Source organism: Sebastes umbrosus, chromosome 17 (genome assembly GCF_015220745.1).
Source record: "Sebastes umbrosus isolate fSebUmb1 chromosome 17, fSebUmb1.pri, whole genome shotgun sequence".
Lineage (NCBI taxonomy): Eukaryota > Metazoa > Chordata > Actinopteri > Perciformes > Sebastidae > Sebastes > Sebastes umbrosus.
The window spans coordinates 12,601,165-12,628,200 of record NC_051285.1 but is presented as its reverse complement, the minus strand read 5'-3'; the positions used below and the strand labels follow the sequence as shown (position 1 = coordinate 12,628,200).

The following is a 27,036-nucleotide window of genomic DNA, read 5'->3' as shown; positions in this document are numbered from 1 at the left end:
TCTGTCTTTTAAATATGAAGCACTAGCTTCAGACTGGAAATAGAGTATGTAACAAAATCTGCCTACCAGAACCAATAAAACTCACTTTTTACGGGGGGTTAAGTGCGTGATAGGGCTGCCAATCTATTAAAATATTTAATCGGGATTAATCGCATGATTGTCCATAGTTAATCGCGATTTATTGCAAATTGATTCACATTTTTTATCCGTTCAAAAGTTTGTCAAGTATTTAATACTTTAATCAACATGGGAGTGGACAAATATGCTTGCTTTATGCAAATGTATGTATATATTTATTATTGGAAATCAATTAACAACACAAAACAATGACAGATATTGTCCAGAAACCCTCAGAGGTACTGCGTTTAGCAGCAACAACAGCTGTCAGTGTGTCAGTGTGCTGACTTGACAATGACTTTCCCCAATCTGCATGTGATTCTCATAAAGTGGGCATGTCTGTAAAGGGGCAGACTCGTGGGTACCCATAGAACCCATTTTCATTCACATATCTTGAGGTCAGAGATCAGGGGATCCCTTTGAAAATGGCCATGCCAGTTTCCTGGTGTGTGTAGCATTATTTAACCTCCTCCGCTACGAGCTTGCGTGATGGTTGGTACCAATAGATTGCTTATGTTTTTCTAGTTTCATGTGATACCAGTTGCTTCACTTTAGCTTTAAAACTGAGTCCGCTACAACCTAAAAATCACTGTGAAGTTGCCAGGCAACTAGCGGAGACTCCAGCAAGTCACTGCTCCCGGCCAAGAAATAGTCCGGCACACAACACCTTGTAAAACCGCAACATATCGTTTTTACACTTGGGTCTTTATAACAAACAAGATAACATGCTAATTAATGAGCTTTAGAGGTAACCTGACCCGCCAGATGGTTAGTTACACGGAACCATCTGAGAAGCCGTAATTGGAAACTGTTTGGAAAAGGAGAGGCACTTTAAATAAATACTTTGCAGGTGATTGGATGAGCCATCTGTCAATCAAACTCTTACCAAAGCCAGAAGAGCGAACATCTTTTCCATTGAGCAAAGCCTTCAGTAACGCTCTTCTTTCTATGACAAAATACTCTCCAGTTCTGATATAACTGATGCTATTGCAGCATCTCGTGATATCATGAGAATCCAGCTGCCGTGCAACGTAACTTTAGAGGTGCTGGTATAGGCAGAATATTTTCTACCATTAGAAGAGCCAGACTGCTTCCAGTCTTTATGCTAAACTACTTAAAGTTAAAGCATAATTTTGGACATTTATTTCATTGATGTTCTTAAGTGCTTGTGTTAAGATACCATTTAATATTTGAAAATGATTCTGTAGAAAAGCATTTATCAAAGTAAGGTTTCGAGAAAAAGTCTCATTTTTGTATAGGGTAACAAAACTCTCAAAGGTATTGTTTTTGCACTAATATGACGAAATCAAATCAAATTGTAACAGCTCCGTTTACTGGTGTTCTCTGCAATATCAGATTGTGACACTGCAACAAAGCAATCAGTGGAACATAACCAAGATATGAATTCAGTAATTCAGAGGCGTGATATCATCTACCAACAAGCATGCATACACATGATAAGAAACACACACACACACACAGACACACACACGCAAACACACATTTTATGTATGCATTAACCCTGGAATATTGATTCTGTTTTTAATGTATTTTGCATGTCTGCTTCTGTGTGCAGTGATGTGCAGCCATAAATACTGCAAATGTGTATTGATTGCTATCTAACCATTCATACGGCCTTTTCGGGTGATTTACAGTGCAATTATGGAAACATGCCTGTGGATGCACACACAGACACACACACACACACACACGCGCACACACACACGCACACACACACACACAACATTAATAGCAAACCTGGGTCATTGCAGTAAATAGAAGAATCATTTCACTCATACATAGACATACACACTCATTAACTCTCTACTCTATTTGTTAGCTGAGGTAAAAGAGAACAACCCATAAGAGCGTGGAATCAATATTATTCTCAATTTGGCAAACTTGGATCAAACCAAAATTACCCTTTTCGTTTCTTTCTGAAAGGGCTCGGGGCTTTTTTGAATAGCAATCAAGCCAAAGTGACAGGAGAAGATAAAGATAGAGGGGCGGTCTGACACAGCAAGAAGATTCAAAATTACAGCATCATAAATTGTATGCACCTTAGCCACAGTGAAAAGGAGAAAAACACAATCCAAATGAAAAGAAAAGTGTCTTTCCACCTCCCAAATACAAGGGTTGGAAGCTGTGTAATGCTGTGTTCAGACCAAGAGTGAAGCAAATTTTCACCTCGCTTTACTTGCGCAAGTTGGACCGCTGGTATTTGTGTGCCGGAGAGGAGAAGGAGCTTGTCTCCATAGATGTCAACAACTTTTCTTTCTGCCATCAACCATGTTAGAAAAAACCACTGTTGCTGCATTGTACATGTTGTGGAAGTCCCAGATATGTCAGAAAAGCTGTCTGGGTTCATAACATCACCCGGCGGCGAGCTGTTTTCACAAACAGTGCCATTGCACTGGCTGTATCTAGCAAGCCACACGTCACCACTGCAGAATTAACCCAAAATAAACAGATTGTGCTGTGATTTAATTGCAATAAACAAATCAAAAGGATGCCGGAATAACTACATGATAAAGCAGATTTGTAAAAAGTCTGAATTCATGCTTTGTCAAGTCTGTCTGCAAGACAACGAGCAAACAACTTTGAAATTGCTTGTTTTCTGAATGGAATTCAGGAATGCTGCTGCTCCATCAACACTCAAGATAAAGTCAACGAGGCATAAATACGGCAGTGAAGTTGTTTATACCATAAACAGTCTGTGGTTTATACACATACATTTATACACAGAGTTTCGTCCGGTCTCTGTACAAATATGATGTACTATCGTAGCTCTGGGCGCCCACAGACAGCTACAATATTTTGTTCCTCCATTTCTGATTCAACAACGTCAGGACGTCAGTGACGACTTAACGCTGACAGGCTTTCGCGACACAGGGTCACGCAATTTCATTCACGTCTCCCCGTGCGAATTTGCATCTATTCGCCTCTTTGCACTGACTTTGTATGTAATTGCGCCACACAAAAAATGTGCTTTGCTCTTGGTGTGAACACACCATAACACTAGACAACATCTCAGATTAATCTTTGAAACGGGCCTACATTTTCAATAAAGATGATTTTTTTTCTCATCTATATCTTAAGTTCTTCTATTACATATGTGATTATACTTCAATTTTTTTGGTCAAACATAAATACAGATTTCACTGCTCTGACTCATGCAACCTTGTGTGGCCCTCCAGGGCAGAGAAACAGGGAGCGGCAGCCCCCAGTTGGAGACCTCAGCTGCCTGATCTGCTCTCCTTCTTGCCAAAGCTGTCTCCGCGTTTGAATGGATGCTGGGAAAAGGGGGAACAACTCTTTGGACTGCAGCCGCAGGACAGACAACATGACAGCTCGGAGCAGGAGCACGGAGTATGTGCAATGTTCCTGTCTGTCTGTCTGAGGGAGCCGTTACCTGTTACCAACCAACAGAGTGATGTCTCCTCCTGCCTGGTCTCTAAAGGACATCCACGTCCACAGCAAGAAAAAGTCTGTAGAGCTTGGCTAGCAGCCAACTCCCATATTGCGGGCTGTTGTCCTGCTGGAACATTAGCTGTGTTTCCATTCAACTGTTAAGTGAATTTTAAGCAAACTTCTGAAATGATGCAAAAAAAGAAATGCAAATTAGGCGCGTTTCCATCATCTGGTTTTGAGCAAATAAACACATCTACAGTGTAGTTTGGTCCGAAGTTGGCGCTATAGTCTATGCATGGCTGTAATCTGCCAGTACAGAGAAGAAGAAGTAGAGTTTGCGAACTGGAAAGTGTCTAGAAGGTAACCCACAAGTTGCGAAAATGTGCAAAAACGTGCAAAAACTCTCGCGACACTTGCTGCCCGACGAACTATCCTAACCTTAACCATTCAAGGTCAATGAGACATTTCTATGAGAGTTTCGCAAATTGTGGGTTACCTTCTAGACACGACCCATCTAACCATCTACGAGAGAAAAATGGAGAGAGGTCTTCAGGAATTTGTTTCAATTGGGCAAGTTGTAACTGTTCTTTCATGTCAGCTAGTATTGGCCATGTTTCATGTTGTCCGGAGACGAAGACAAGCACTTGCCCTGTAATTGAAGAAGTTTTATCGTATCTTGGCGTTTCCATACAGCTTTTCTAATGTCATGTCATTTTGACTTCAAAATGCGCATAAAAATGCATGTGAATGGAAACGCGGCTACTGGTGATCCTGGAGAACTGGCATCACGAAGCTGGTGATCACCTGTCTCTGATAACACTGGTGTTTCCAGCTTCAAGTGGAAGAGGCCGGTTGTTAACTGCAACGTTACCACCCACATAATCAGAATCATGAATGAAATATTGAGATGAGATAAAACGGTCAGGAGAGACTACCCGGGCCGCGGGAGAAATTGGTTACAGCGACGATTAAAAGTAATATATCTAACCAATATAATAAGAAGCTTTAGAAAGATTATTGCTTCAAATACTGATATGACACTCACTCAATACACACTCGGTCCCCCCTTAAGTCTGAATGAGGATTTCGCCCTTGGCGAGCAGTGACCGGTGACATACTGAAGGAGCCAGGACACATCAATCAGAAGAACAGGTGCTTACACGCCGTCCCTCCTGTCTAATCCTGCCTGACCTCGTACAGAACAAGCTTGTTTCGTCAGTCGTCCACCTGCTTTGTCTTCTGACCCGGAGTCACCCAGAGTGACAACCGGCAAGCTTTGTTTCTTTTTATTCTGGACTCTTTTTCTCCTATTTTTCTGTCTAGCAGCAGAGCTGTCAGCGTTAGATGGCACCTTCAAGTTCAAATGACGTTTCTGTCTCACTTTGTAATAAAGTGCTTAAAAGGAAAATGTAAACACAAAGATGCACACATGTGCCCTATACTGTATGTACACAAATACAAACACATATAGAGGGCACATCTTAGTATAAAATTGCAGGTAAGTTATTTTTAACAAAGTAAGCAGAGGCTACAGCCAACCACACATGAATAATAGATGAATTAGATCTACAGAAACAGAATCAAGTCACATTTGAATGTGATGAAATGCAATCTGAAGCTAAATATTCCACAGTCGAGCCAAAGAGGCCCAGTCCCAGTCACTTTCTAGACTCCAGTGCTAAAATAATTGCACTCGCAGTACTGCAAACACAAACACACACATAGTGATGAAGAGGGGAGGCAAAGATGGAAAATAAAACCCACTGAATAACGATAATAATATTAAAATCAGTCCCCCTATTTGCAGCATGCACACATCAATAAACACTGCAGCAACACCCAAAGGTCTCCATTCTGTTCTACTCTGTTTTCTTATCTTTCGTTTCTTTCTACATCTGTGGTGGGGATTTGAATATTTAAGACGAAAACTCACTAAGTATTCCGCCTCGAGTGCGCTCTCAACCAATCGGCGCCTAGGTCTCTGAGGCTATAAATAAACACAACAGAACCTACTTTTCCCGACGGACACAGACCCACCGCTGCCCTTGATTACACCAAAATAAGCATTTTACAGCTGCCTCAGACCGTCTTCCCTGGGGTGTAACCTCGCTGTGGGTCTTATTAGTGTCTGGCACAACCGGATGGTTTCCCCGGAAACCACCCTCTTGGTTAGGGCTGTAGGGGTTAACACACCACAGTCTTATTATCTCACATCCAATAGCCAACCACTGACGGATGGACATGTCCCTGTGTTTAATTACACTCCGTCGGGTGGAGGAAGCATTCATTGTACAAAGCGTAGTGGCGTAACACAAAAGAAACAAAGAAGAAGACACTGTGCACTCGCGCCGTGGATGCCGTATATGAACTGGATACCGGACCCCAAGACGCCTATTCATTCCAAAGAGAATTGCTTGAGTGGCGCATACGGCAAAAAAGTTTTCTAGCTTCCAGGTTTATTTCCGGGGTATGCAGCCCGCTGAATATGTGCAGTAGTGTTTCTCCTGCTGGCCCTGCCCGCGAGTTTCCGCTCAGCCCATAGATGTTATGATGAAGTCACAGATGTTTAAAGCTGCAGTGGGAAGAAATGGAGCAAATATGATTAAAGAAAGTTATTTTTTTAAACCGTATCACTATATACAGTATATACTATGTATACTATATATCACTGTATCCTGACAATAGTGCATGAGACAGGTAATCTGAAAAAAAAAACATGTACATCTGTGTCCTCCAGTGCTCCTAATGGCATCTGCAAGATTTCACAGAGGAGAACAACCAATCAGAGCTGAGTTGGAGCTTTGCCGTCTCTGATGCAGAAACATCTTGTAGTGTACTGTTTAGCTGTAAAATGAGAAAGTTTGTGACCCGGCAGCCATGTTGACAAATTGTCAATTCCAGGGATAATTAAAAGTGATATTCAACTAAGTAAAATGTAAACAATATAATCACATGATAAGAAGCTTTAGAAAAACTTTTGCTCCGAATATTGATATGACACTCGCTCTCTCCACACTCGGTCCCCCCTTAAGTCTGAACGAGGATTTCGCCATTGGCGAGCAGTGACCGGTGACATACTGAAGGAGCCAGGACACATCAATCAGAAGAACAGGTGCTTACACGCCGTCCCTCCCGTCTAATCCTGCCTGACCTCGTACAGAACAAGCTTGTTTCGTCAGTCGTCCACCTGCTTTTCTCTTCTGACCCGAAGTCACCCAGAGTGACAACCGGCAAGCTTTGTTTCCTTTATTCTGGACTCTTTTTCTCCTATTTTTCTGTCTAGCAGCAGAGCTGTCAGCGTTAGATGGCACCTTCAAGTTCAAATGACGTTTCTGTCTCACTTTGTAATAAAGTGCTTAAAGGAAAATGTAAACACAAAGATGCACACATGCGCCCTATACTGTATGTACACAAATACAAACACATATGGAAGCACATCTTAGCATAAAATTGCAGGTAAGTTATTTTTAACAAAATAAGCAGAGGCTACAGCCAACCACACATGAATAATAGATGAATTAGATCTACAGAAACAGAATCAGTCACATTTGAATGTGATGAAATGCAATCTGAAGCTAAATATTCCACAGTCGAGCCAAAGAGTCCAGTCCCAGTCACTTTCTAGACTCCAGTGCTAAAATAATTGCCCTCACAGTACTGCACTTTGGATGAAACCATCCACTAAATGGCAGTTATTACATGATGCAATGTTTTTACTCTACATTTGGCATCACTGGTCATCAGTATGAACACTGCAGACTGTCTCAACAGATGCAGACGGCAGTGATAAGCCTGTCACTGGCCGGCTATTTCGTTCTGCTTCCTCCATCCTTCTTTTCAGTCTCTGTTTTCATGAATACTGACAGTTGGTCGACCGAAAAAACTACAAGTTAAGGGTGGAAAAAGACTTGATATAACTTAATATTTGTACCGTGAGTTTTGACACAAATGAGAGCAGACTGGATGTTCACAAGTTAAAAGACTCTGACATTTGATTTTCACACCGTGGAAATAAATGGACATCATTGGCTGCCTGGAGAGACTGTCCTCACCCAAAAATTAAAAAAAAGTGTAGGTTTTAATGTGCTTAAAATGACTTATATTTGTTTACGTTTTTCTGACAAGCAACCTCTTTCAGTCGTACAAATAATGACTATTCTGTCTTATTCACAAAGGAGGGAGTAGAGTGATGGTGTTACTGTGTATATTACTGCAAAGCATTTTAGGGAGAAGGTCAATGGTTTGCTGTACAAAACATGTTTGACACCCGGAGACCATCTCCTACCATCAGTCAGTGTTGTTTCATTTTAACCTCAATCTTTCCCTAACATTAAAAGAGTAGTTTGACATTTTGAGGAGTGTGCCTTTTTGCTTTCTTGGCGAGAGTTAGATGAGAATATCAATACCACTCTCATGTCTTTCCGTTCAATATCAAAGGATAACTTCTGTATTTTTCAATCTGGGTCCTATTTTCTCATGTTTTTGTGTCTAAGTGACTAATGGGAAAAACAGTTTTTGAAACAGGTCCAGTATTGAAGGAGAACGCTACAGACGGCAGCAGCTAAACTACTGTAATGTAATCAATCAGGGCAATTCATCACCGTCAGCTTACGTCCACTAAAAGTGCTGGTTTTTGCTACTGACAGGCTCTGATTGTCATTATAAGTGTCTGACAACATTATGGAAAGGACCCTACAGAGAAATAAAATGTTTTTCTTAATCTTTACATTTCACTTTATCCGGTCTGTTTGTTATTGTGTCCAAGTCTCGCTCGGGGAAGTCTCGTTCTGAAATCTTGCGTCCCATCCACATTAGATGCAGTGACTTGTTGCCGAAGACAACGGTGGAAACGTGAGAGTGGAGAGACGAGTGCCGCGGGACACCGGTGTTGTCAGAGTTTGTTGTGTTGGAGTACAGAAAGCGTAGCTTAGTGTTATCTGAAAGATTTCTAATGTCATGGCTGAATATTTAGATGATTTTGACAATGTGGAGGTGACGTGAGATTTCAGAGCGAGGTTTCTCCGAACGAGGCACACAACAACAATCAGACCGGATCAAGCAAAAGGTAAAGAAAAAGGTTTAATTTCTCTGTAGAGTCCTTTCCATAATGTTGTCGGACACTTATAATAACAATCAGAGCCTGTCAGTGGTAAAAACAAGCACTTTTAGTGGCCATATATCTATGGTGCAGAATTGCCCCGAGCAATTACATTATAGCTTGTGAGCAGCTGCCGTCTGCAGCGTTCTCCCTCAATACTGGACCAAATTCAAAAATGGTTGTCCCCTCTACTCGCTTAGACACAAAAACATGGAAAAAGGTTGAAGAATACTTAAGTTACCCTGTTAAGGTGTAATCTGTTTGTTCGTGTCCCGTGTTCACAACGATCAGCGACATTTTCACTGGTCAAACGTAGTAGTTTTAAGCCCAACCATGTAGTTCTTTACTAAACCTAACTAAGTGGGTTTGTTGACTAAACCTAAAGTGATGCCAAGGGGCGTGACAAAGTGATGTGTTGGGTAGCTTCGTATTTACCATACAGACGTGAAAACTGTACCAATCTGGTGTATATCATGTGTATGTCCCAAAATGTGTAACTATTCCTTTGAACAAGTCATTTTAGTTGCATAAAATCAAGGGTAAAGCCAATCAAACACTATGTGCATGTTTTTCTAAATGGACAGTTGTTAAGAGTAACTTACAGTGTTTCACTGCCCTCTCTGGTTGAAAGTTTCACGCATGTTTCACCACCTCTGACCACAACTAGCATCATTGATGGTATGGATGTAACCATACCCAACAGTGATGTCACATGGTCCCGTAGGACATCTGTACACAACTGCAGCAAAGGTGAGAAATGATACCTCTGGAGGTCAGCACAAACCCCCAGAAAGACTTCCAGGGGTGTTACGTGACTCTTTAAGTTGGCTATAAATGATTTGGTGGTCCTTTTGGCGGCAGTCGCTCAGGTGGAAGAGCGGGTCGGGCATTTATCGTTGGCTCAATCCCCAATTTATCACACAATGTTGTGTCAAGTGTCCTTGAAAAGTACATCCCAAACTGCTCCTGATCTGTGTATCCCTTTAAGACAAAAAAGCATCTGCAAAAGACTTTACACTAATGACTTTGATTTTTTGTCCAGCGATAGAGGATCCTGCAGACCAATCTCCTGCTCTCTCTCTCAATATATTTGCAATAGATGATAAAAATGGTCATGATATCAGCTAAAAAATAGTTGTTTTCCCATCTTTGGGCACTGTAGCTTTGTGTGCAAAGGAAGACAGGGAGCTTTCCTTTTTAATTTACTGACTGTCAGCAGAAAATGAGGTAACTTGAGTCAGGAGTTTTTTCAAAGCAGATATCTAAATCTCCCCGAGCTTTTACTCGGTGGAAAATAAACAGAAAAACACCAGTTTTCTTTTTCAGATATCTCCCCGGTACACTAAATCAAACAAGCAGGATACATCACGTGGAGGACGCACAGAATGCATTCAACACGTGCACACAAAATGTAATTACACCCAAAACGTGCCAGTCTCCCCGAAGAAGTCAATCATTATGCATCTCACTGTGCGAGGAGGATATTATCTGAACATACTGAACTGAGTCATTATGGCCCACCATGATGTGCCTCCTTCTCTTCCGTCTCTCTCTTTTCAATACAATGACTCTCCCTCTCTTCCTGTCTCCCTATGAGGTCTGTGAAATATAAACAGACACACACAAAACGCTGCTCCTCACCGTCCCCGGAGACACACTTCCTCCCACCATTTCACTCCCCTCCTCCTCCTCCTCCTCCTCCTCCTCCTCTCTCTTCCTATATTCTTTCACTCTCTCTGCTTTTCTCTCTCTCCTCTTCCGTCTCTCATTTTTTCCTTCCTGTTTTCTTTTAGTCTCTCTCTTTGTGGGAGGTGAATATTTTAAATCAACCCTGAGAGGAACACCGTCTGCGACCTTCATGAATCACAAGCTCCCGCACCTCTTCTTTCATTTTTCTCCCACTCTCCTCCTTTGTGGTTCTCCTTTATATTCCTGTATCTTTATGTGGGGCATCCCCCCACCCCTCCATGCACCACCACCACCGTCCCCATCCCCACATATTGTCCAGCCTGCCTCTCTATTCTCTCATCTCTTTCAGCCGTGCTGGCTGGCACACCGAAGTCCGTCTTACTCCGTCCCTCCTTCAGATGTCTCATTTATAAAAGGTGTTCCATTTCACACGATTTAGAAAGAAATGATGTTGTAATCTGAAGTTTCGGATGTGTGAATGGCATAGATGGTTGTTTTTTTTTAATGATATTTTTCTGAAGTGATTGCACAATAAAAAATCTAAGATAAAGAACATCTATGTCAATGTGGTCCGGTATGTGTTTTGAACCTGAAACACACACACACACCTCCTCTTTTCAGTGAGTCACCCTCTAAATGTTTCTCCTCTCATTTGACTCAAGGAAAGCAGCTTCCTGAGAGCTGTCTGCTCAACCAGCCGTCCTCACACTCAACAGCCCCCACCCTCCCCCCACCTCCCTACACACTCAAACACACACACACAACCCTGCACTTTTCATTATTGTCGCATGTCTTACCTAAGAGGCAAAAAAAAGCACTCTGAGAGCAGCAAATATTTCTGTCCGCAACAATTTTCGAAAACAAAGCAAGCGCGTTCAAAAGCATGCAGATGAGCTGCAGCCTTAATCACCACTGGGCCGAGTTTTGGACACTTGAAAGCACACAAGCTCAGACTTTCCTCATACTGGGGCACATCCCTGAAATCTTTATTATGGTAATACCGTCTGCAATGCTAGGAAACGCAAACCCAAAAACATACACACACTCACATACAGACACATACTTAATTCTCAGCAGGTCTCTTTTCCTTCTAGGCCCTGAGTCGAAAGAAAAAAAAAGTCTCTGTTTTTGTCAGATAACAGAAGAAGCAGGTGGGGGGCCTGAGAGAGAGTGTGTGTTTTTGCACTTAAGTAGATGTGTGCCTTTGCAGAAGTCCCTGCAGAAACTCGGGTTTGTGCTTAAAGATGTAAGACTTGACCTGACTGCTGAAATACACAGCGAGAGGTGAGGCAGAATTAGTAAGAGGAGGTGTAAAGGATGTGACTGATAAGTGATGAGGATTTGGGAGTGATAAGAAACAGACTGCAGCGTTGGGAGGAGGAGGAGGAGGAGGATTTGTCTTTCACCTGCCAGAAGATGTTGTCGATGGTGTTGCCCAGGAATCCTTCTCTGTTGTCAGATGACAGCAGTTTGGGCCCAAGTATCGTCATGAACTCCTCAAAGTCCACCTGGCCGTCCCCTGCAGGCACACACACACACACACATAATGGCAACATAAAATCAGATACACAGACAGAAATGCTGGCAGACAGGAGCTAAATAATGCATTTTATGCTCAAGTTTATACGCTTGACGAAACAAAGAAAAGTGCCCTGAGATAGATCAACAGATGGATGCGCCCTCATCCGTGACAAACACGCATGCATCATCAGTACTAATTCACCTTTCAAATAAGGTGTGTGCACCTGTGCGAGTGCGAGTGCGAGTGCGAGTGCGAGTGCGAGTGCGAGTGCGAGTGCGAGTGCGAGTGCGAGTGCGAGTGCGAGTGCGAGTGCGAGTGCGAGTGCGAGTGCGTGCCTCTGTGTGCGTCTGATTATGGGATTGGGGTTTTTTTGCGTCGAAGTGACAATTCAGGGAACATTTTGCAATTTCAAAATTCAAGGGACACAACTTGAGTTTGCATTCTACTGCAGCATGTTGTTAGAGATAGCAATCAAAAGCCAGCGTCCCGTGGAATTAATACTCAGTGAACATCCCCGCGGCGGCATGTCTTATAACTGAGTTACTGCATAAACGTATTATACTATATATTGCCAATATTGATATTACGACTCGTTTACAGTGTTATCTAATGTTCTATTTATTGATTGCTATAATATCAGAAGCATTGGATGTAGTAGTACTGCATGCCTCAGTGCTGCTGTGTTAGTATTGGTAGGATAACACTTTATTTTATGGGCCTGTAATTTCTGAATAACTCCAAAGAAGTTCCCTTCAGTGAACTATATCATTTGATGCTAATTACAAGGAAAATAGAGACAATATTCAATTAGTACTCTTGCAATGAATAATAATTAATTGCTGTAGTAACCTAGGGAGTCTTTTACTAAAAGGAAAGCATGCAATTCAACATGTGTGGAGAATTCAATAATATTTACTTGGGTTTAAATGGAGCTGTTTTTTCCCCCTACAATTAGTGCCAAATTACACAGTTATTTCCAGGAAACGTCTTGGAAATTATCAAGAAATGCAGACCCCGTAAAATGAAGCGTTACCTTGTAATACAGTATATTATTAGTATCAACCAGCATTAGTGCTCTGTTCTGAAACCTGACTGCAGTTTCTCAAAAAATGCAGCTTTAAATTAGCATAATAGAATCTTATATTTTTTAAGACTGCTTTGCCTTACACCTGAGGGAAGGATGAGAATATAATGCCAGCGATCAGTGGATTAAGAGGATTTAATGACGTAAAATTAATCATCTGAAGGGCTGTGCAGGTTGTCTAACACCTGATAAAAATTGAGCTAATTGTGCCTTTGACCGCTTTCAGTGCTTTATTAGCGCCGACATCGAGATGATAGAATTCAGAGGTGGAGGGTTTTAAGAGAGATACTGTCTCCCCTCAGAACAAATGGCAGCGCTGCCTTCCGATGGTCAGACTACTCACGGAGGCAAAAGCAAAAAGCTTTTAGCTTTGACCTTTGATATTTGCCGTGAGCTGTGGAATCAAGAGCAGGCAGATAAGAACCAGAAAGATTGAGTAGCGTGTTTGTGATTCAGGGGACTGCTTAGGAGCAATCGCAATCCTCTGTGGATTTACAAGCACAGCTGGAGTTTAAGGAGCAGGAGCAGACAGGTTCTCTTTTTATTGTCTCCGGGGGAATTTATTTTTGACGATTGACCACCTGTTGCTCTTCAGGCAGTTTAGAAACAGTTTTGTGGAAACATTTTTCGAAGGAGGCTGTAAGTCAAAATCTCATTTGGCCTCAAGCAACTATAAGAGACATTAAGTTATGCGTTTTGGGCATCATTTAGCAGAGTTTTTCATTTACAGCACATTCAAATTCAACACAGCAAATATTCATTCGGCTTGCTTTCAGTGGAAGGAAAACATTCTTCTTGTGCACAACAACTATAAAAAACATTATACAGTATATGAAAAGGTTCACTGTGTGTTCATGTGTGTGTGATCTGTGCATGCACCCAAGTGTGTGTCCTTATGTAGTGCCTCACCATCCATGTCCAGTCTCTGCATGATGATGGCCAGCTCCACTTCGCTGGGCATGTAACCCAGGGAGCGCATGGCCATGCCCAGCTCCTGTTTGGAGATGAAACCATTCCCATCCCGATCCAAAACACGAAACGCTTCACGGATCTCTGCACGACAAACGAGCAACATATCACTGTACAATGCTGTCTGCCTTCCTCGCTTTCCTTTGAGGAAATAAGACATATTCTACTGTTAGGGATCATTTTGGTCAGTTTTCATAAACAGAAATAATTCTATAGATAAACAGTATGTCATGTTTTGTTAACATTGTGATGGATCCATTTGTTTTCTACCTGATGTGTTTGTCTTGTTGGTGCTGATGTGTGGGTGTCTGGTTAGTTTGAGACAAGGTTGGCAGGTGTGGTGTTAAGATGTGAATGTGTCTTTCACTTCTCCTTCATTTTCTTTTATTTTCCTCTCCTTTTTTTTGTATGTGTCTTAAAGAGGACCTATTATGCAAATTGTCAAGTGCATACTTGAATTTGGGATTATGTACTTGTTGCATTGTAGACCTTTTGACATGCACAAGAAACTATATAACACACTAAAGGATAGAGAAAAAGCACAAAAGCATAATAGGTCCTCTTTAAAGGTAGGGGGCTCATCACAGCAGATGAAAATATCTGTTCATCTTTATTCTTTATTGCCATTAAAAAAGCGTCTGTTAATCATTTCCTTGTCTGTACTGCTGTGTTAAAAAGACTCAACAACAGCAGCATTGGCCGTTTGTTCATCCACTTGACATACAAATGACATATGTTATCATTTTCCTGGCAAGTATGTGAAGGCAGAAATAGTGTGATGTTGTCATAGCAACGCAAAACCTCTTAGGGAGGAGGTCGGGGTGGTTGGGCCATCAAACTGTGTGACTTTGGCACTGGAGACCGCTGTTTGCATCCCACCTCTTATCTCTGTTCAGCAATGGTTTCTTTTAGGGCTCATTTTTTTCTGTTCAAAATGTACCTTAAAGGGAGATTTGTCAAGTATTTAATACTCTTATCAACATGGGAGTGGGTAAATATGCTTGCTTCATGCAAATGTATGTATATATTTATTATTGGAAATCAATTAACAACACAAAACAACGACAAATATTGTCCAGAAACCCTCACAGGTACTGCATTTAGCATAAATAAATATGCTCAAATCATAACATGGCAAACTCAAGCCTCAACAGGCAACAACAGCTGTCAGTGTGTCAGTGTGCTGACTTGATTATGACTTGCCCCAAACTGCATGTGATTATCATAAAGTGGACATGTCTGTAAAGGGGAGACTTGTGGGTACCCATAGAACCCATTTTCATTCACATATCTTGAGGTCAGAGGTCAAGTACCCCTTTGAAAATGGCCATGACAGTTTTTCCTTGCCAAAATTTAGTGTAAGTTTGGAGCGTTATTAAGCCTCCTTCCTGACAAGCTAGTATGACATGGTTGGTACTGATGGATTCCTTAGGTTTTTCTAGTTTCATATAATGCCATTATCTTCACTCTAGCTTCAAAACTGAGCCCTAATTGCAAGTTGCGTTAATGCACTAAAGAACTTAGTGGCCTTTAAAGAAATTTGCGTTAACGCGTTATTATCACGTTAACTTTGACAGCCCTAAAAAAAGGCTATCATATATATGTTTATATATTTATATTGTTTCTATTGCGAAATAGGCTGGGCCTATATTTATTTATTTTTTCTCTATAATTTCACTTAAAACTGTTATGTTAATTGTGCACTCAAGTTCTTATAATTAGTATATACTTTTCTTTTGTCAAGTATTTAATTCACACAGGAGTATACCAAATAGGCTTTACCATGTGGTTATTTCATATAGACTACTTATTTATTGAATTACCAGAAAACATGCTATATCGTGATAGAAGATTTTGGCTATATATCGCCCAACCCCTACCAGAAACACGACTCAAAAATGAATGCTAATGTTTCTCCGTATATCTGCGACTGTTTGCTTACGTGTCAACTTAAAAGGTGATGATATGTCAGTTTTGTATTTACGACTTGAATGCAAACCAAACATTAAACATGGTGGTCGCTAAAATCTGAATCATAGTACTCTTTTGCAATCATAACAAACACATCGTAAAATGCTAATATGTTTCAATGACAAACGACCTACATGCTGTTTAGGTTTGATGACTTGTTGATTTGCTTGTAGACTTTCACATCGTAACAGTGAGCCATCAGATGGTGTGAATGAAATGAGTGATTAACAGATTTTTAGCAGGTCTGCAGACGGAGCCGAAAGGTGCTTCCCTGGTGCTGATAACAGGCTTTCCCATTAACTGGAGGTGCTGCTGCATCTCTCTCAGGCTAGTCAAGGTGAGGGTGATCTCCCGCTCTCCCTCCTTTTCCTCTCCCTCGCCCTCTTTCCTTGTCTCTCTTACATCTTTATATACTTATTGTATTTTACAAACCCCGAGGGGCCTGTACCAATCCCTCCACACAGCACAATCTCCACCAGCAGTGCCAAGAGCATTTCCGACTCTCTCCTCCCACGTAAACGGCTTCCTTCTAACACAAAATTGTCAGTAAACGCACACGGCTCGCGAAGGCATCTCTCTGTTCGTGCAGCAGAATTACTCAAACCCTCTGAGGACCTTCTTAGAAAACACCCTGGTCAATCTCAGACTAATTACCTGCCAATCAGCTGGCACTATCTAAGCGGAGGGGGAGCTTTGGCGTGGAGGTCGAGGTGGTTCGATTTTTTCGACTTGATAAAGACGGCAGAGACAGGATAGACTTTTCAAACATCTTTTCGCGGGCGAGCATTTTTTCTGCGGATCTCTACACTTGAGGGCCGAGAGAGGGTGTCATTTCAGCTGGCATTCGTGCAAATCGGCCCCGCCGGAGTCGGTCACGGCCCTGGCGGAGCGCCGAGAAGACGATCAAACTTGACTATCTAGAGGAAGTAAACAAGGTTTCCGTAGGTGAACCTGCATTCGTGCAAATCTTTACAAGGAGAGGCACAATCGAGAAGAGTAATAGCCTGCTGCACGAGGGAATTTAAATCACAATTTCCCCGAGACTAATCCTTATTCCTAACTTAAACAATGAATTTTACATGAAGTCCATCTCTCTCTGCCATTAATATTCTCATCCTGACATGCTGCTCCTTCCCTCCTCTGTGTAATAAGTCCGTCTCAGATCTGCCTCCTATGACTGTCTTTGCTCTGTCGGCTGCGCGAGAGCCGAAGTTCAGTCGCGGCCCCGATATAAGCCTGTAAATATCCCCAACGGCTAATAACTAGACTGGAGCGCCGAGCCGCTGCCTCCCTTTTCTCTCTCTCACTAAATAAAGTGAGAATCAGAGGCGAGGGATTGGGAACACGGGCGAGCGCACCGCCTCCCAAAACAAAGTGAGATGAATTTGTATGCGGCTCAACAGCGAAGAGTACATTTTCAATAGGGTGCGAATGAGCTGCTTCTTGATGTATTACTCTTGCAATGACTGTGTGTGTGTGTTTGTAGGAGCATGCAGCCGTGTCTGTGTATTAGGAATTCAACCCCTCAGGACTGTACATGTTCTCACTGTGATTGATGAAACGCCTCAAAAACCAGAGAAAAGGATAGCGGCGATCCAACACAGGGGTGATTAACTAGCCTTCTATCTGCGCTAACACATGATCCTAGAAGAACCTTCAGCATCTCTCTGAAGTGGGATTAGGAGTTTTTCAAACGCTGGCAGCGAACACCGACGGATATTTTGTCCACATCAAACAATCCCATTGGTTGCGTAAGATCTGTGGCTGACAGGGCTTAGATAATGCCTCATCGTGGAGTCCAAATTTAATTTATATAATAGCTCTACACAGGTCCAAACTATTTCAACCTTCACTCTGCCCTTGAGAGACAAAACCTACACAGAGGCCAGCAGCACTAATGAGGGTGAGATGTTTCAGTCACCGCACTAGCTCTGCTTTCAGCACACCAAAGCAACTGTTTTAGTGAACTGGGTTGAGTCGAGTTGTGCACATGGGACATTGGATTAAAAGATTTATGCTACAAAGTACTTCATACCAAAGCTCATTCGAGCAAACTACAATAGGCCACATGTATAAACAAACAAAACAGCCTCAGTCAGAAACACACTCTCATGCTCTCTGTCAGAATTAGCTGTTTTCTTTCCCTCCAAAGCAACCCATGTCAGAAATATATGCAGTGGTTGCAGTGTAGAGGTCTTTGTTTTGTACACATGTGAGGTTATGCTTCAGGATCCGTCAGCCTGCAGTCAGTCGTGCACTCACTGAACACACACTGCATGAAAGTAAAAACTCCTCTGTGTCAAGTCAAGCTGATTTAGCTTTAACCTGCAGTTTGTTACTGCTTTGGTTATATTTTCTTAATTCTGGTCAATAATTGTGGTAAATTTGTACTCACCAAAGCTCTGGGGTAAATGCTTTAAATTAGCACTGTCAAAGTTAACGCGATAATAACGCATTAACACACATTTGTTTTAACACTGCTAATGTCTTTAACGCATTAATAGAACTTGCAATTTTTTAGGTTGGAACTAGAAAATCCATTGTTACCAACAAACTTGTCACTAGGAGACAAAATAACGCTCCAAACTTACGCTACATTGTCGCATATAAAAACTGTCATAGCCATTTTCAAAGGGTGTCCCTTGACCTCTGACCTCAAGATATGTGAATGAAAATGGGTTCTATGGGTACCCACGAGTCTCCCCTTTACAGACATGCCCACTTTATGATAATCACATGCAGTTTGGGGCAAGTCATAGTCAAGTCAGCACACTGACACACTGACAGCTGTTGTTTGCCATGTTATGATTTGAGCATATTTTTTTTATTCTAAATGCAGTACCTGTGAGGGTTTCTGGACAATAATTGTCATTGATTTGTGTTGTTAATTGATTTCTAATAACAAATATATATATACATTTGCATAAAGCAACTTCCACTTCCATGTCGATAAGGGTATTAAATACTTGACAAATCTCCCTTTATGGTACATTTTGAAAAGATAAAAAAAGCGTGTGATTAATTTGCGATTAATTGCAATTAACCATGGACAATCGTGCGTTGAATCGCGATTAAATATTTTAATCGATTGACAGCCCTACAGAGCAAAAGCAAAAAGCAGTCATACAGATCCTACAGGTTGAAAACAAGATGACAATGTTGCCAGATTAGATACCACTCTAACTATCTGGAGGTAATACTGAAAGTGAGTGCACCTGTAATTAGGCTAATAACCGTAATAGCGTAAGTTTGGAGCGTTATTTAACCTCCTTCGCTAAAACATGGTTGACATAGATTCCTTAGGTTTTCTAGTTTCATATGATACCAGTATCTTCACTCTAGCTTTAAAACTGAGCCCGCTACAACCTAAAAAAACGTTGTGTTAATGTGTTAAAGAAATTAGAGGCGTTAAAACAAATTTGTGTTATCGCGTTAACTTTGACAGCTCTAAAATAAATAAATAAATACATTAAAAAAGTGAAGCCACAATCTAACCAATAACCTAAGGCCACGTGTGTTGAATGTAAAATAACATACTGCAATCCATTATGTGGGTTTCCCTTGTGGTTTTGGTTGTGTACAGAAAACAACACGTGGCTTTACTTTAGCTCAAACTGTCAAAGTACAGTTTTATTTTCACACACTATTTACCAAAGAAGCCTTTGTGAGCACTTGTGGCATCATTTGTCATGCAAGATGGATTGAAAACTTGAATTAGGAAACCAATATCAACACATTGGTGTCCTGCTTTAGGTCTATATATTTTATTTCTGTCATTCTGAGTCCTGTGACTGATTTTCACTTCATAAGCAACATAATTGGAAACCAATGCATCCACTCAAGCTCTGACAGAATGGCTAAATGGAAAAACCTTTCCCCGGGAGAACTGAGGCGCTGTAACGGCATTGTTGTAGTAGTGAAACATTAATTGCTCGCACTTTACTATGCACCCCCACCACCACCTCCCACCCACCCATCCACCCTCTCTCTCATTCACCTCCGAGCTCCTCTGTGGAGATGCTGTTGAGCTGGAAGGCTTCGCTGCCCTCCGTCAGGGAGCTGCTCAGGTAGTTGTCTGGATAGAGCAGGCCCGCCCGCACATGGTGGAATGGCATCTTCTCCCTGCAGAGCACACACACATATACACAGTCTAAATAAACTTTGCGTGTGTGTGTGTGTGTGTGTGTGAGCAAGAAAGCTACAGGTATGATTTGAGTCACAGTGTGTGCATGTGTTTTCAAACTCTGACGGTCATGAGCTCTTTTTAGAAACACAAGCTCCTGTGGAGGGAGCATTGTTCCTTCCACTCTGCTAATGCTCATTCCTGGGAGAAACCGCTGTCTTCTCGCGGCAGAATCCCAGTGACAAATTATGTAATCACATTATAATTCAACACAAAAAAAGCTTCCACTGTTGTGATAAATACCGTCAGAGTGCAATCAGGAACACGGTATTATCATTCTCTCGCTGTCCTCCTGCTCGTTCTTTGTTCAGGAAAAGAAGTCCTGTCACTCTGCTATCATTTCCTCTAATGTCCCCCCCCGTCAGATCTCCTGACTTCCTGTCTCGCCAGACAATCCCCACCGCCACCCAACACCTCACCGAGCGACCTCGGGGCTCGACAGGGCATCAATCAGCCGCGGACCCTGCTGTCGTATGATCAGAGCGTTTCTCTGCTTTGATTCATGAGAGTTGCCCCTCTGAGGGCTTTCCCAGTGTAATATTTTGACACTGGCGATATGCTTCACGTAATATTCCTGCCAATAGTGCATGCTGAACTGTCGAGGTGAGGGAGAAAGATAGGGAGGGAGGGAGGAAGAGATAGAGATCCCGGGAGTATTTGGTGAGCATGCCGCTGCCAGACAGGAGAGATAGAGAGGGAAGAGGGGATGTCTCTGTCACAAGAAACATGGTCAAATATAAACATCCTCTCCTCTCCTCTCCTCTCCTCTCCTCTCCTCACTGTTATTTGAGACTTAAAATCCTTTATAAATCTTTGCGAATCAGAGCCGAGGGAGGAGCAGGACACAGACTGAGCGTAAAGACAAAGACAGTGTAAAAGGTTGAGAGCCGCGGGACAGGAGAGAGTCTGCTCTGCTGATCTGTAGAGGACACCAGGGGTGAAAATAACTGTGTGTATGAGACAGAGATACAGCAGACAGCAGACACAGTGTGTGTGTGTGTGTGTGTGTGTGTGTGTGTGTGTGTGTGTGTGTACATAGTTTGCGAGCTCTGACGAAATATGTTCTTCAGTCCATCTGGTCCTGGTTCTACTCTTGTCCCACCTGCATATTAAAGGACTCAACAAGCATCTGTTCTGCAGACGTGAGTCTCAGGTCTCAGCCGCTCGAGGTGGCTGATGTTAGCCAGTGTAACTGACACTGAGTCAGTTTGCTGACTTTATGACTCTTTAATACTTGTGTTCATAGACGGCATTTTGCAATTTCTACATAATTATCACTAGAACTGCAACGATTTATCGATTAGAACTTATCGATAAACTATTAAATTAGTCGGCAACTATTCTGATAACCGACTAATCGGATTGAGTGATTTTTAATAAATAAAAGTCTAAATTCTCTGATACCAGCTTCTTAAATGTGAATAGTTTCTGGTTTCTTTACTCCTCTATGAGAGTAAACTGAATATCTTTGAGTTGTGGACAAAAAAAGACATTTGAGGACGTCATCTTGGGCTTTGGGAAACACTGATTGACATTTTTCACCATTTTCTGACATTTTATAGACCAAACATCTAATCGATTAATCGAGAAAATAATAGACGATGAAAATAATCGTTAGGTGCAACCCTGATTATTACTTATGGTCACATTAGCTGCGGTTTAGCGAAAGCTACGCTTTAAAGGCAGGGTGGGCGATCTTGAGAAATAAGCAAGAGTACACTAGATTATTAAAAATGATCTAGCCGAAAAACCCAGCCCGGTGTTACCAACTCTTTTCTAATGAAAGTAGCTAACAGCATTCGCTCCAAAAGTCACTAAGAGTGTGTTCCAATCCGCGTACTTCTGTACTTACACTTACTATTTTGAGTGCATAAGTGCGTTCACACTGTGAAGTATGGCAAAATGCAGTGCACTCGAAATACCAGGATGTTGTGCTCAAAACGGTCATATCGTTGAGTGTGGAACGCTGGACACTTTTCACACTCAATTGTCGCCCTCTTGGTTACGTATAGCGGAAGGGGCGGGACCACGACTATTCAAACATGTGAAAATGTCGGCAGATGATGCGGGAGCTTTTGCGGTGCTGCACAACATACCTTATAGATGTCTATGGGCGACGTAGATAACAAAATAAAACAATACGTAAACATACCGGTGCATTTTCAGCCAACAGGAGGACACATCGTATGCGTAGGCGACGACGTTGGAAATGTAATTTCCACTTTGCTTTCATTTTCTGTGTATTCTTGATCAACAAAGCAGGCAGATATTTTGGCGGGTAGTTGACGGGTAAAACCTGAAGGAGGCAGCAATGCAACACAAAGGATACCAGCTGTTATAAAACCCCAAAGAAGAAGAAGAAGATATTTTAGCGGGTAGCGAGCTGTGGTGAAATGTTGCGATCGTCATTTCCGGTAAGCGCGCCGCAGAGTATTCGATTTGAGACGACCCTACCCCGTTGAAATTCACACACTACTCAAGTAAGTACAGTGTACTTCTGGAAATACGTGTATTGGAACACACTGTAAATCAAGCGAGAAAGTCGCCGAATCGGTTACACTTACAGTCCGTCCCTAAAGGCCTCTCTCCAAAGCCACTCTGCCAAAATGATCATTACATATACATAAACACATCACAATGAACGTAACGAACATGGCTGTTGTTAGAACTCACATCTGTCAAGCTAGCAGCTTGTGGAAGATTCTGGTGACGTGCGATGAGTGCACAAGCAGAGTGCATGCAGGCAGGCAGACAGGTAGCTTATTACAGTCCTGCAACAGCGACAGATACCAGATTTCTTTTCTTCTTTTTTTTGTCAGAGCATTCGATTTATCGATTGCTGACGGGATGTAATGAGAATTCCAACTAATATATCATATATTAAATCTTTTCCAACCTTGCCTTTAAGATGCAACGCACGTCATTATCAATTCAATATTGCCACGATAATTTTGAGACTGAATTAATTTAAAGATTTAATTAAATGAATGAATCAGACCCTCACTGAGGAGATTACTAAATGAAACCCTCTGTGGTATCAGGTTTGTTTTACAACACGAAATGGCCCTCTTTCTTCAGTTTCTCACAGATGAAACAACTCAAAGGTTGATTGAAAAAAAAAAAAAAATCCCATCACGCATGTTCATTTTAAAGTGATGGACAGAAACATTTGACAGGAAGCAACAGGTTTATATGAAACGTATGACTGCAAATATTAAAGAGAGAGAGAGAGACTGGCTGCTTTTTCAAAGCCCCTGCATCATGTCTCATTTGACAATAATAGGTTGTTGATTATTTTTAGTGGTGACTGATTAGGCCACCAGTACACATGCATATACGAGAGTAAACATATCGGAAATATGTGTATATTGCTTTTTTGCGGTGCTAATTTAATGTGATGGCATGCATGTGCAGAGACAGCAAATTTGTACGTGTTTATTGTTAATGTATATGTATGTGAACATGCATACATATAAAAGGTCCTCCGTTTTCTGCAGAAATTGTAAATAATGAATACATGTTTATGTTACATTTATCCTACGGGTGCATTAGTGCATGCATGTCTGTAGGACAAGTTCATGTGTGTACCTGTGGATGTTGGCTACATGCATGTACTAGCCTATATGAGATTTTATTTTCTCCCCTTTAGGTGGCGGTGGTGGGAAGAGAATAGCTTGTATTTAAATTATGATGTATTAAGTTTGTCAATATGTATCAGTGTATGTAGTGTATATTTATGTTAATGTCTAACGAACTAATTGCAAGATGAAAAACGAGTTACAATGACAAATGAAGAACGTTTAATGGCTGTTAAATAAGCCACAGCCAGCTGAAATCCCTAAATTCTACAACTCCTCAAATCAAAAAATGATCTGGCAATTATTTAATCAGTGGTCAAATTAATAAGACATATGATATGAAATTAATATGAGAATGTATTTTAACAGTCCATCTGCTCTCACAATTGTTCCACTGACAGAAACGCCCACTCACTCGTAGCAAAAAACCAGCGGAGACGCATACGCATACATCAAACTCGGTCACACTGATTCTCTCTCTCACTCACTCCTTATTTTTCCTCCCATATATTTTTGGATTGAGTTTTTTTTCTACTTGTGAAAACACAGACTGTTGTCACAGAGACGGGCATGAGAGCTGACAAGGACAAGCTTTAGCAGAATACCTCCATCTGATAAGATTCATCGCCTTGCTGGAAGAGCAGGAAGAGGAGGGAGTGGCGGACAGACAGACTGACAGACAGACAGGTGGAGAAAGAGAGAGAGAGAGGGAGGAGGGGGTGCAAAGGGGATGAAAGGAGAAAATGAAAGCGGGCTGACTGACAGTGTTTGAACCGTGGGGTCACCTGCACCCCAGGGAGCCCAGTTTCAAGTCTGCAGCGTGGTGCTCAGAACGAATTTGACCGCCGACTGAAGGGAAGAGGCTGAGATGAAGGGAAGAGGAGCAACTGAGATTGAGCCAAAACCTGGGAATATGGAGAAAGGAGAATCATGTTTTGTCCTCACCTCCCTCTGTCCCCATGGAGAGGAATGCATTAGCAGGATGGCAGAAAAGAGCTGAGAGGTCACACCGGTGTTTTTACCCCCAACAGCACATGCACGCCGCTGCCATCACAAGCAGGCAGCCCAGACAAGACAACAGCATTAGCAGAATCAAACCTTATTCATCACATCAAAAGAAAAACAGGTTGTTACAACTGCCGCAGCCACCGATTAAGCATCAAAACATGCAAAACTGTGTGATTTAAATTCATCCAAGGACTGTCTGATGAGGGATGTGTTAGCTGGCCAGCCAGGCAAATCAACAAATGATTCTCTTTTTACTTCAAGCCACTAAAACATCAGATAGCTCCCCTTGTCCTCTCTAGTTTGGGAGATAAGGCACGTGCCGCCTGCCAATATAATGAGAGACCACTGCTGATCATTTGTAGCACCAGATTAAGGTAAACTGCAACTGTGTGATTTGTCAAATAGACCACAAAGACAAAAAAAAATGGACAAAAGACACGTGTTACCTCGACAGTCAACCCAGAGCCAGCCCTGACCAATTTGGTGCCCTGTAGGCAAGATTTTAGCTTTTTCCCTTTCCTTTAGTGTGTTCCATAGTTTCATGCATGTAAAAGGTCTGCAAAGTCCACACCAAAGGGAGTTACTCTCTTCCACAGAAACACTGCTCCTGACCTGCCTGAAACATCTCACTTGAATTCCAGCCTTTTCTTCTGTAATGTGGTGATGTCACAAAGTAACACAATTGCATAATACCTGCATAGCGGCTTATTCGGCACGCCCTCAAACAAAGCTGGTTAGAGCCGAGCTGGAGCGGAGTCTGAAGAGTTTGATTCAGTTGACCAATCACAACTGAGTGGGCCAGCTGACCAATCAGAGCAGCCCGGGTTTATCAAGAGGGCGGGACAAGAGTTCAAACAAAGTGTTTCAGACAGACGTTGAAAAGAGGCGCTGCAGCACAGCTGGTATGACAAAAGTAACGTGTTTTTTGAACATTAAAGCATGTGAACATGTCCTAGTAGAAAATACGTATAAGTATGAACCGGAAAATAAGCATAATTGGTTATCTTTAATAGGTTATGTAGTTATGTTCTTGTAGGCTTTTTTTTTTAATAATATTTCAAAATAATAGAATTAAAATAGTATTTGTTAAGGATGCATCGATACCGAGAATTACACTAGAATTGTAATTCCTGTTAATTTGGAAGATTTTCCACCAAGTCGCTGATGTACGATTTATTTTAATAATGAAGAACAATTAAATAAATGTATTATTGGTCACATTTTGCTTTACAGTTAGTAAAACAATGTTAAAGTCAGGCCTGATGTTGCCTTACACATAACAGAATGATGACAGCTTATTAATTAAACAAAAAATAGTTGAAGTAATACATTTTGAATATTTTTTTCTCCCCTCATATATTCCACCCCTATGAATGGATGGCACCTCTATAGCGTTCGCCTATACCGCCTATAAGCCTATATAGTGCCGGCTCTGAGGCAACCAACAATAAAATGGCTTCTTATTAGATTTGCAGTTAAATCAATAATAAAAAAAGAAAATATAACTCAAATAACTATCTCTCTTGTCTGTCTCTGCTCAATGTCACATTGTCAGTGTCCTCCTGAAGTCACCTTGGGCAAAGACAGGCAGCCTCTCTCTAAACACACAGCTGTGATCTCTTGCTGTCTCTCTCTCTTACCCATCAAGGCAGCACTCTAAAGACATTCCCTCCACAGAGGCGATGGATGTGCTGGCCATCTTGTCGCCTACAGCCGTCTGTCTCTCACGAAGGTCAACCTGGGTCATCCAAAACACGCTCTATATCTGACCCCACCACCAACAGCAGCCCAGGCAGCAGCAGAGGAGATGTGGACGTGTGATCTTCTTGTCAGCTGGTCTGAAAAACGTCGCTTGTTGGATGTTTAAAGAGTTGGACACCCACGTTGGATCCGCCACACTGCGCGCATCTGCAGCAGAGTGGAGCACATCTGGACTCACAAAGTCGCTGCTCTACATGTCAGCCTCATTGCAACAAGAATATCTCAAAGGAAAAAAAAAAAAACTCATGCGCGCAACCCTCCAAAATGCTCGCACCCACACACCGCCCAACACCACGCACGCACGCACCAGTAACACCCTCCATCCGTTACCATCCAACAGGCGGTTATAACCCCCCCAGGAGCATCATCAGATGATGGATGTGAGGCAGGTGACAGATTTGGCCATCACGCTTTATGACTGTGGAGTTTTAGAGCATCTGGCCATTGAGAATGAACCCAACTATAGACTGCAGACAGTCCTCGTTTATCATCACAACCAATATATGTGAGCTGAACATGCAGCTGATATAAGCCACAAAGCATCATGATGTATATATTGATGGAGTGCTTTAACGTCCCACTGCGCGTTGAGACATTTACACTATAATTACACTTATAGCGCGCGTGTGATGGACCTATAATCAC

General features: G+C 41.9%; 1 protein-coding gene across 3 annotated transcripts in view; it reads right to left on the bottom strand.

The window, feature by feature from the left end:
- caln2 (calneuron 2) overlaps nucleotides 1-27,036 on the bottom strand; it is a 36,927-nt gene that overhangs the window by 8,751 nt on the left and 1,140 nt on the right. Inside the window, exons 2-5 of one of the 3 annotated variants that reach the window (XM_037749674.1) lie at nucleotides 26,271-26,538; nucleotides 19,859-19,983; nucleotides 13,831-13,974; nucleotides 11,722-11,834 (exon numbers count right to left, since the gene is read on the bottom strand). In XM_037749674.1, the coding sequence (XP_037605602.1) occupies nucleotides 11,722-11,834; nucleotides 13,831-13,974; nucleotides 19,859-19,983; nucleotides 26,271-26,377 (489 nt within the window). In that variant the 5' untranslated portion in view covers nucleotides 26,378-26,538. Of the gene's footprint in view, nucleotides 1-11,721; nucleotides 11,835-13,830; nucleotides 13,975-19,858; nucleotides 19,984-26,270; nucleotides 26,892-27,036 lie in introns of those variants that run through there. The other 2 variants (XM_037749675.1, XM_037749676.1) reach the window with 2 other exon arrangements.